The sequence below is a fragment of the Panulirus ornatus genome, chromosome 42 (assembly GCF_036320965.1).
Source record: "Panulirus ornatus isolate Po-2019 chromosome 42, ASM3632096v1, whole genome shotgun sequence".
Taxonomy (NCBI): Eukaryota; Metazoa; Arthropoda; class Malacostraca; order Decapoda; family Palinuridae; genus Panulirus; species Panulirus ornatus.
This window is the reverse complement of record NC_092265.1, coordinates 13,979,198-13,991,221: the sequence shown is the minus strand read 5'-3', so window position 1 is coordinate 13,991,221 and position 12,024 is coordinate 13,979,198. Positions and strand designations below refer to the sequence as shown.

Sequence of the window (12,024 nt, the reverse complement as noted above, 5' to 3'; positions counted from 1 at the left end):
ACTGAGTGTGAACGAATGAGGCCTTTGTTGTCTTTTCCTAGTGCTACCCCGCACACATGAGGGGGGAGGGGGATGGTATTCCATGTGTGGCGAGGTGGCGATGGGAATGAAGAAAGGCAGACAGTGTGAATTGTGTGCATGGGTATATGTGTATGTGTCCTCTGTTCTTAACGCTACCTCACTAACGCGGGAAATGGCGAATAGTATGAAAGAAAGAAAAGAAGTCTGTGTGTGTATATATATGTGTACATTGAGATGTATAAGTATGTATATTTGCGTGTGTGGACGTGTGTGTATATACATGTGTATGGGGGTGGGTTGGGCCATTTCTTTCGTCTGTTTCCTTGCGCTACCTCCCAAATGCGGGAGACAGCGACAAAGCAAAAAAAAAAAAAAACTTTAAATTATGCAATAAATGACAGCAAACTCTTTATCCCACATTACAAGCGAGCAAATTTTGAAAACATTAGACGCAAAGTTCACAGTACCAATTGGAATATTTCTAAGAACACTACTCGAGATTGAAAATAAACATATTCTATGAATTACAAAGAGAACTTGCAAAATTTCAAAACCATCATGGATGAATTAGAGAGTAAAAGGACTAATTTGCCAAAAGAAGAAAACATAACATAAATAAAAAGAGAAGTGATGAAAATCACCAAGAATTAATCAAATTCCTAAGAGAGTGTAAGGTCATAAGACAGAGAAAACGTGAGGAAAAAAAAATTCCTTAAAAGTTAAGAATAATCCTAAGGAATTCTTCAAATTCATAAGACAAAGGAAGGCAGAAAAAGAAGGAATTGGATCATTATGAAATGAACATGACACACTGACTACTGGAAAAGGCAATGGCTACCATACTAAATCATTTTTTTGACTCAGCATTCACAGGTGAAGAAACATCTCAAATACCACAACCAATGAAAATATTTCAAGGATCTGATGAAGAGGAGTTGAAGATTAAAGAAAGAAAGAGCTCTGATGTACTTAAATACCTGGACATATCAAATCCTAACAAATACAACAGCTAATATACCCCATATCAAAAATATTCACCAAATCTCTATCGGATGGTCAGGTGCCAACTGACTGGAAGCTAGCAAATGTTACTCCTATCTATAAGAAAGGAGACAAAAAGTTTGCCTTGAACTACCATCTAACTAACCTTAAAACAGTGTTAGCAAAAACGATGGAAAATATGAAATGAAATAAAACTCACATTTCTAGATCACAAAATTATATTGGACAACCAACACAGTTTCTGCAACAGAAGATCCTGCCTGACAAATTTTCATGAATTTTAAAATCTTATTTATCAGAAATGGGGCAAAAAACTACTGTCTGATGTAGTATATTTAGATTTCCAAAAGGCTTTCGATAAAGTACCTCACAAGAGACTTTTACATAAACTCAAAGCACATGGAATCAATGTATTCTGTGCATGGATCAGAGACTGGCTCACCAGAAGAAAGCAGCATGGAGCATTAAATGGCGAAGACTCAGACTGGCTAAACGTAATGAGTGATGTGCCCCAGAGGTTGGTCCTAAGCCCCATTTTTCATTATGTACATTAATAGCCTAAAACTCGGTCATATCTAAGATCTCCAAATTTGCTGACGTTACTAAATTAAGAGGTACAGCTATAAACAGGAGGGACTGCAAACTGATTCAAAGAGATTTCAACTTACTAGCAAAGTAGTGAAATGGATGGCAAATGAAGTTTAATGTAGACAAGTGTAAAGTTATGCACTTTGGAGAAAAGAATTTACATCATGACTACCACCTATTCAGAAACTTTCTAATGAAAAAAAGGACCTTAGAGTTGTCATTAGCAACAATATGAAGTACACTAAACAGTGTCAAGCAGCATGAAAAACAGGCAACCAAATGTTAAGTTTCACAGCCAGGAACACAGATTACATGAAACCAGAAACAATTCTCATACTTTATAATTGATCCCATCCCTTAGAAATTTGGCACATAAAGAGAGGCTAAAACAATTGGATCTCTTCTCCTTTAAAAATGTAGACCGCAGCAAATCAATCAAAGTGTTCAAAATTTTGAACAAGTATAATAATGTTAACCATGAACATCTTTTCAAAATACAAGAAAATATAGTAACCTGGGCAAATGGAATAAAACTCAAAGCTAAAAGATGTAGTACTGACAAGGAAAAAAAGCCTCTTTTCTTATAGGGTGTTGAGCACTGGAATAAGTTACCATCAGATGTAGTGTGTGCTAGGACCACAAATGCCTTCAAAAGTCTTTTTTCTTTTCTTTTATACTATTCGCCATTTCCCGCCGTTAGCGAGGTAGCGTTAAGAACAGAGGACTGGGCCTTTGAGGGAATATCCTCATCTGGCCCCCTTCTCTGTTTGGTTTGCCCTACTTCCTAGTTCCCTCCACTTCTGACATGTATACCCCTTTTTGTCATCTGTTTCTCAATCATCTTCTCCATATGTCCAAACCATTTCATTACACCCTCTTCAGCTTTTTCCATACCATACTTTTCTCTTACCCTATCATTTTATATTCAATCTACTCTCCTTATGCCACATATTTTCCTCAAACATTTCCAACACATTCACCCTGTCCTTAAAAAATTTGTTTTATGCCCATGCCTTACATCCATATAGCACTGACAAGATTGCTATACAGTCAAACCTATCCATCTTTGCCCTTAAGGCAGCGACCTCTCTTTCCACAAAATCCTCAGTGCACCCATGATCTTTGTCCCCTACCCACACTGCAGCTCATTTCAGCTCCCAATTGCTGGTACCTAAAACAACCAACTTCATTTAAGTTCTCCCCTAATCAAACTTACACTCTCATCTACCCTGTTTCCTTTCATTGCTATATCTAATAACCTTGCTTTTATTCACATTTTCTCTAAAATTTTTGCTTTCATAGACTCTCCTAAACTCAAGACACCATCTTCTACAGTTTCTCATTTCAATCTTCCATTAACCCTATACCATCAGCAAACAAATGACTCATAAACCAAGCTCCCCATTCCCAGCATACTGCAAACCTGTTCCTCTCTGTAAGACCCTTACACTCAACTCCCTCACCATCCCATCTAGAAACATATTCAGTGACCGTGATGGCATCACACATCCCCTACTACAGACATACCTTCACCTGGAAGCACTCACACTCCTTTCTACTTGCCCACAAACATCTTACTCTGTTGATAAAGACTCCTCACTGCATCTAGTATCTTTCCTCCCACACAATATATCTGTAGCACCTTCCATACAGCATCTCTATCAACCACATTCATTTGCTTTCTCCAGATCCATAAATGCCACATACAAATCCTTCTGTTTCTTAAAGTATTTCTCAATGAGATTCTTCACAGCAAACACCTGACCAACTCATGCTATAACACTCCCGAAACCACAGTTTCATTCCCCAAGCTGATGCTCCGTGCATGCCACCACCCTCTTAATCACTACTCTCCCAGACAACCCACCATTTACACTTAACAAACTTATAACTTTGTAATTTGAACACTCACCTCTGTCTCCTTTCCCTTTACACAATAGTAATTATGCATGCATTTTGGCAATCTTCAGGGACTTCACCATGTTCCATAAATTCACTGAAAATCCTAACCAACAAAAAACAGTCACTCCTTTTCTTGGGAAATTCAACTGTAATACCATCCACTCTAGCTTCCTTACCACATTTCATCTTACAAAAGGGTTTCACCATCTCTTCATCAAATCACTTTCTGGGACTCTCATTATGCATACCTCCTGAACCCAAACTCCTGACATCTGCCACCCAATCATTAAACATATATAACAATCCTTTGAAATACTCACTCCATATCCTCTTCACCTCATTACAGTCAGTTACCACTTTCCCATTAGCCCGTACATTGATGTTTCCATTCGTTCTCTTGTTCTACACACACACTGTTAACCTCAATCCAAACATTTTATTATCCCTGAAGCTTGTTCTCTTGTTTTTCTCACACTTTTAGCCTCCTTCCAAAACATTTTCAGATACTCCCTGAAATCTACTGATACTGGCTCACCCTAACTCTCATCTGCCCCACTTTTCAGCCTCTACAACTTCCTCTTCACCCCCTGCCACTTTCTCTTGTACATCTTTAAGTCTCTCACACTTCTCCCTCCAGTACTACCCATACACTTCTCTTTTCTCTTTCACTAGCAACTTTACTTCATCCGACCACTTACACCTTTTCTCACCTGCCCACCTCCATCTTTCCTATGCCACACACTTTACTTGCACATGCCAGCAATGCTTCCCTAGAAACCTCCCATTCCCCTAGTTTCATTTACTCTCACCTTTTGCCATTCTATTCTCAATCTCGGCAGGTACTTTTTTACACGTCTTTTCCAAACTCACTCACTTTCACAACCATCTTTTTGTTCACCTCATTTTGTCTTTATTGAAAACCTCTACAAATCTTCATCCTTGCTTCCAAAGGGTAATGATCAAATATCCTACTAGCTGCCCCTGTCAGCACAATCACATCCAAGAGTCTCTCTTTAGCAAGCCTATTGATTAGTATGTAATCCAATAATGCACGTATACTATCTTTCCTACTCACCCACATATACATGTGTAAGTCCCTCTTTTTAAGCCAGGTATTCCCAATCACCCTCCCTTTTTCAGCAAACAAATCCACAAGCTCTTCACCATTTCCATTTGCCTTACTGAATACCCCATACCCCTAATCATACAATAAACTGCAATATTACTCACTTTTGCATTTAAATCACCCATCACTAATGCCCATCCTCTTGCATCAAAATTGATGACATGCTCATTCAGCTACTCCTATAACACTCACCTCTCCTCATCTTTCTTCTCATGACTAGGTGCATAAGCAATAAAAATCACCCATCTATTTTCAGTTTTACCTACATCAGTCTGGGGCTCCCTTCCTTAAAATCAAACATCTCCACAACTCTTGCTTCACCAGTAGGGCTACCCTTTCCTTAGCTCTCCCCCTCTCATTAACTCCTGACTTCACCCCTAAAACATTCCTAATTCATTTTTCCCCTTTATCCTTGAGCTTTGCTTCACTCAGAGACAGAACATCCAGTTCCTCTCCTCAAACATACTACCTATCTCTCCTTTCTTCTCATTTTGGTTACGTTTCCACACATTCAGATACCCTAGCCTAATCCTATAAGGAGGGTAACGATTCCTCACTTGGCTCCTTCTGTTCTATCTTTAAGAAACCTTAATACAAGGAGAGAGTTTCCAACCCACTACACCCTCCTGCCCCTCTCAGTTACCTTCTACAACACAAAGGAAATATGTGGACAGAATTCTTGCTTTCTCTCCTATCCCTATGGATTTGACAAAATTACTTTAAAATATTATAGTGTTATTTCAAGTTGCAACATTCACTCATGCACAACTGTTCAAGGACCACAGATACTGCATACCAACTCTTTTTTAGATGCATAAAATAGCTAAACTAATATAAACATGCTACACTGTCATTTAAAAACAGCCATTGACATAGACAGTGAACTGCCATAAATTAATCGTAATCCTTACCTCTCCCTGATGGAACAGGCAATATGAACCCAGGTATAAGGAAGAGGGACCCAACTGATGCAGAAGATGGCTTAAGTTCAGTGAACCCACAGTAAGAAAGGGATGACACCAATAACACTAGATTCCTTAGGGCCTCACGACTCTCATCTGAAGTGTCAGCCTCCAATCTAAAATAAGAAAGGAATTACAATTAAACCCATTTAGTGCTCCTATATTTCATTCACTGTACAGGTTTAGTATCCCTCATCTGAAATGCCTGGAACTAGAAGTATTTCAGATTTTGGATTCTATTTATTTTGGAATATTCACATATACATAATGAGATATCTTCAGGATGGAACCCAAGTCTAAACACAAAATCTATTTATTTTTCATATACACCTTTTACACATAGCCTGAAGGTAATCTATACAATATTCTTAATAATTTTGTGCATGAAACAAAGTTTGTGTAGCACTGAACCACCAGAAAGCTAGTGTCACAACCTCAGCTGCCTATGTGGAAAAACTGTGGTTGTTTGACATTACTTTCATTCCTGAATCTGAATTTATATGTTACTGATAAGCAATTGTTTCCTTACACTTATTGACACATAAGTACTTAGTAGTAAAAAAACATTAAATAACAATAATACAATGAAAAAATAATGTGTGTACGTGAGGAATTTTCTACATATAACATCATGTTGCCCTTCAAAAAGTTTCGGATTTTGGATTTTCGATGCTCAACATATATCGCAAAAAAATAAATGCAATGAATTTATCAACATCAGCAAGTATAAAATGAAACTGGCCTCAGAACCTGATGAATGCACTGGATGTACTACAAAATTATAGGAAAGGTCTACCGACCTCATACATAAACTATACATATAGTTATAAGTATGCTGAGAGAATGAGGTAAGGTACTAGAGGGTGGTGGTCACTGGAGGAATAAAGTTATGATAATACAGTAAACCCTCAATTTAACAGACTAATAGGGGGGAAGTGGGGTTCATTCATGCTGAACATCTGCTAAAATGAATGTAACCTATCAAGCTCGCATGCTTTCTTTTAACCCCTCTATCACTGTAGGGTTTAATGTGTGGTATGATAGTAGGGCAGCAGGCACCTATCAGCATAGGAATGCTTGGCAGACAGTTGGAGGAAGGAGTCAGACTAAGATAGAGGTGATGCCACCTCTCTCCTGTGAAAGGATACTTCTTTATAATAAAGTGAGAACAGACCACCTGCTTTCATTGCCCCTCTTACAAGGAGAAGTGAGTAGGATTCGAACCTATGTGGGAAAATCCTAAGTTATTGCAAGGCTACTCGCCTTCTTCACGAGATGGGGTGCACCCAAGGAAATTGCCTTGGATGGGGGAATCAATCTAGACAGTGAGGAGATGTAAGCTTTCTACAAAAAATGGGAAATCATGGTCCACATCTCCTCAGCCTACTTTCCCCAGTCCAGTGGATGCACCGAAGCAGCGGTAAAGGCAGACAAACAGGTGTTGAGGGCTGACACAGGTGTTGGAGGCAGCCTCCACAACAACAAAGCTCCTGTGGTGAACACACTAATTTGTTAAGTCATTTTTGTTTTGCTCAGATGCAGACAAAGTGTATTGTTGCTGACCAGTGTTTTGTATTGTGTATTTGCCTTATGCCTTGTTGAATTTTGATTTCATTCGTTTTTTCTTTTTCTTCTTTTTTGTTGCAATAAAATATCACATTTAGTTACCAAAATCTCATGAGGGGGTGTCAGGTCTAGTGTGTGGTACAATAGTTGGGTGCAGGCACCCAACAGCATGGGAACGCTCATGGCTCGCTAGGCAGTTGGAGGCAGGAGACTGTGATAGAGGTGGTCACCCCTCTTCTATGAAAGGATACTTCTTTATAATAATGTGAGGATGGACTACCTGCTTTCATTGCACCTCTTACAATCACTTGATGCCATTTTGCATTGTAAGGATTGCAAAATCATCAAATAAAAAGTCACAATTCTGAAATAACAGAAACATTCTGCATACAACCAGATCACATGATAGCGTGAGGAAGACTGAGACTGAAACAAAGCGAATCTATTCCACGCTACCAAAACCAAGTGCAATATGAAATGCACATGGTACAGCAGTTGAGATTTTCAAATCTTTTTTAAATCATTATTTTACCGTATTATTAGGTGTATTTGATGGTGTGTTGTATGGCTGTCAAGCATGGGCCCGACATGAAAAAGTACAACAGAAGATGGTTCTGCTGGAAATTGAATATTCAAGGACAATACATGGTGTTAGGAGGATTGACTGAATAAGGGATATGTTAAGGGAGTAGTGAGGTAGTAAGAAAACATTGTTAGAACCGCTATTCCTTCGAACATACTCATCTTTGCTCTCCAAGATAACATTCTCTCTTTGTACACATTCTTTAGCAGTACCAGAACCTTTGCCCCCTTCCCTACCCTATGACACACTTCTGCTTCCATGGTTTGCTGCCAAGTCCACTCGCTGATATCTACAATACTTCACTTCTTACAATCTTTCTCCATTCAAGCTTACATCCCAACTAACTTGTCCCTCAACCCTACTGAACCTAATACCCTTCCTTTTATTCACATTTACTCTCATTTTTCTCCTTTCACACTTTTTTCCAAACTCAGTCACCAGCTTCTGCAGTTTCTCACTTCAATCAGCCGCCAGTGCTCTGTCACAGGCAAACAACAATTGACTCACTTCCCAGATCCTCTCATCCACATCAGACTGCAAACTCGCCCCTCTCTCTAAAATTCTTGCATATACCTCGCTAAACACTTGATCCAAACATCCTCTACCACCTCTGAAACCACAATGCTCCTCCCCAATTTGATGCTCTGTACATGCCTATACCCTCTCAATCAATACCCTCCCATTTAATTTTTCACGTATACTCAACAAACTTATGCCTTTATCCTTTTTGCCTTTAAACAATGGCACTATAAATTCCTTCCTCCAATCCTAATTAACCTAAGAATGGTGATCTGGACAATGTTGATTGCTTGGATTAAACTTCAGACAAATAGAAGGGTTCAAGTTGCATGATGGCATGATCAAAGCCTAAACCATGGCTATTTCAAGAGGAATTAGGCCAAACAATCCCATAAACTATTCCTCAGCCTGGCTCACAATATCCATAAAATGCCATGGTTTGCAAGTTTGCAACTAAGGACTACTTGGATATATTCTCAATATGATTTCTGATGAAGATTTATCACCTGAGCAGCTGTAAATAGCTAACAAAACATCTTCAAGTTGACAACACATATCCAGGCAGACATACATTATTGCAAATGAGTCAGCACTCTTAGGATTTAGAAAATCAAAAGAATGGCTCACATTCCTCAAATGTTCTAATGCAGTTGGAACAATCAAGTTAAAATCATAAGTCACTTGTAAAAGTAAGAATCTTTTGGCCTTTAAGGTGGTCAAGTTTTCTTAGTATTGTAAAAGGCTAACAAACACACAAAGACTACACAAGAAATATGGTGGATTGGCTTAGGAATCAACTCTGCCTCAGGCCAGGGCACACTGTTGGTCAATTGGTTTTCTTGTAAACTGCAAGGTTCTCTTACTGTTGGACAACTGCTCTGCCAACCCTGATGTAAAACTCCAAGGACCAAGGAATTCTATGTGCTTTTAAGTGCCACTTTAAGAACAAATTCATGTAGTGGATAATAAATGCTTGCAACAATGGCCAAGGGAGTCTCGGACTCCAAAAGTACTTGATCGTTAATAGTGCCATTTCGTGTGCTGTTAGAGCAAGGGATGCAGTATCCAAGGACAACTTGGTAATTGCTTTGCATAACTTGTGGTCATCCAATGCTTGAGATGATTTAGATGGGTTCTATGCTTCACACAAAAAACGAATTGGGCAGAATTTTCTGGAATGTCATGTAAAAGAGCCACATGGTATGGAGAGAATGCTAAAGATCCTATGCATGCACACAGTGGTGCTCTCATTGTGAACCAACCAACACACAGTGAAATACACCCATGCACTGACCTCCAGCAGTCATGTTTCTGGATAAACCACTGAAAGTCACATCATTGCAAGTCAAGCAACTGAAAACCATGTCGTAAGACATGCTTTTATTCACATTTATTCTAAACTTTCTCCTCACACACCCTTGCAAACTCAGAAACCAATTTTCAAAAGTTTCTCATTCGCAGCTACCACAAATGTGGTGTCATCAGCAAACAACAACTACCCTTTTCGCCAGCCTCCTTAAGACAATTTCTATATACAGAAACTGTACTGCAATTATTAAAGCAGTTGTTAGTGGTACCTGTAGTGACTGTGGCTAGAAGCATTGGTGGTGGTAGTGGAGACCATGGTGGAGGAAGCAAAAGATTTCACTTATACAACAGTATGTAATGTGCTAAAATAATACTGTATTACACTAAATTAATGTATAATGCAGCATATAAGGTGGCTGAAACTTAAAAAATACCCCCAGTAGTAAGGGTTTGATCTATTTTGATCTATATGTTCAATATAAAATGTGAACCTTAGATTCCAGGTGAATGACAATGAAGATGAAAAATCCTTGGACCTCCCTTAACAATGCAAATCACAAAAAATCACCAAAAGCCATAAGGACTGACAAAGGATTAGACACAAATAACACTATAGGAGATCCACTCTGCTTATGAAATCAATGTCTATATTAACAGTTATTGCTTTCCTGCATGTATCTTTATAAATGTGTTTCATAATCTCCAACCAGATGATGTGAAGACTTACTTCCTGGTCTTTCTGGAAATTAACAAAAGTTATAAAGGCTCCAAATTACACAGGGAGAAATACACTTCTGGTGACAGTGTATCACTAAGACAGATACACTTGGAAATAGTGAAATCTGAAGCTTCAAGTTTTCTACAAATATCATTTACTAGTTGTCAACCAGCAAGTGGGATATGAACACAATTTGCCATTCGGTGGCATATGAGTCATATAGTATTTTGCCATGAATTTTAAAATATAAATGATAAGTACACAAATACCTAATAAATCCAGATAAATTTCATTATCATAAGAAAATATCATTCACTGCATTAAAAATATGTAACAAAGAGTGACCACAATCAAACATCTTCAACACCTATGATGAAACTTCAAGAGTAATGGCCTTACATCTTGAACTCCCTGAGTAACTTTAACTATTCTTAAGCACATACTACAATGCCTACAATTATTTTGTATGTGGTAAAAAATGGGGTGGCAGTGAACACACACAAAGGTATTCTGCCAAATGAAGATATATGAAATAAATAATATTTTTGCAGCATATCAAGAACGAAAATACCTTAAGATATCCTATCATATCATTAAGAGAAAAAAGTCTTTAACCTATTAAAGGCAGGCCATGTTTTTCTTATATCCACATAAAGTGTCATATTCTAGGAATAATAAAGTAAGAAGGAATAAGCCAATACATACATAAATAGAGAAAATAGGATGAAAAACTAATGTAAGAGGTGTTAATTATGCAATATTGCATCATACCTGGCTGTGGGAGGAGGAAGAGTAGTATCGCAGGAGGACTCAGGGTGGGCAGCCTATCAGGCATGACTGGGATGAGGCTAAGGGACTCTGTGATCACTTCTGTTTTACACAATTCATGATTTATGCATTTATTTACATTTGCTATATACACCTATTCACATGTCACTGATGCCACAGCATCCAATTTCACCATACATTTACTGCGCAAAATGGCCCATTATGTAACATTGCCCGCCTACTACTGTACAAACATTAGATAACAACTAATACTGATGCTGACCGCAGATGGGCGAGTAAGGGTACTTGTCTACAGGCATGGGTAAACAAAGGTCATGATATTACTGCTCCCCCTAGCCCTACACAAGACATCCTACAAGATGCTTCCTCATCCTTGGATGAAATGTAATTAAAGATTTATCCTTTGGCCCCTACTTTGTAAGTGGACACACCAAAGATGTACTGTATGTGGCTCATATTTCATTCATTTCATCTGTATACACCTTGCTGCTGAATAACCCTAAAATACAAATATGCTGAAATTTGGCATTACTCAAGACCAAAGCCTGTATTACGTATGAGACAGTAATACCTGTAGTTATTACACTGCAAAAGTATATGTGACCATAATTCATCAAAAAGGAGGGTATGAATAAAAACCACAGACACACCTAAGGAGGAATTCTGCAAGGAAGGCATAACCTTGAGAAGATCTGAAGTCATCTAGAAGGGTTTGTGAAACTTCTGATGAGTCCTTGAGGAAGCAAAACACCGTCACAAACATTTCGACAATCTCAAGTGGTGAAAGATCCTGTCCGCGCTCCATGTTCTCCACACAAATTCCCACACAACCTTTATCTGGAATAAAAAGATTAGGTTTAAATAAACTTCGCAGCATTCTGTAGAAATATCATTTAATAAATTCAAAATCAAAATTAGCATGGGCACCTACTTTACAGTA

The 12,024-nt window shown here is 38.3% G+C and overlaps 1 protein-coding gene across 4 annotated transcripts in view; it reads right to left on the bottom strand.

Annotated features, from left to right (window-relative positions):
• The window catches only part of bchs (WD repeat and FYVE domain containing 3 bchs), a 404,120-nt gene that overhangs the window by 343,509 nt on the left and 48,587 nt on the right, over positions 1 to 12,024 (bottom strand). For all 4 annotated transcript variants that reach the window (XM_071686608.1, XM_071686607.1, XM_071686603.1 and 1 more), the window contains 2 exons: positions 11,735 to 11,921; positions 5,551 to 5,717 (listed from right to left, as the gene is read on the bottom strand). In XM_071686608.1, coding sequence (XP_071542709.1) covers positions 5,551 to 5,717; positions 11,735 to 11,921 — 354 coding nt within the window. The remainder of the gene's footprint in view (positions 1 to 5,550; positions 5,718 to 11,734; positions 11,922 to 12,024) is intronic.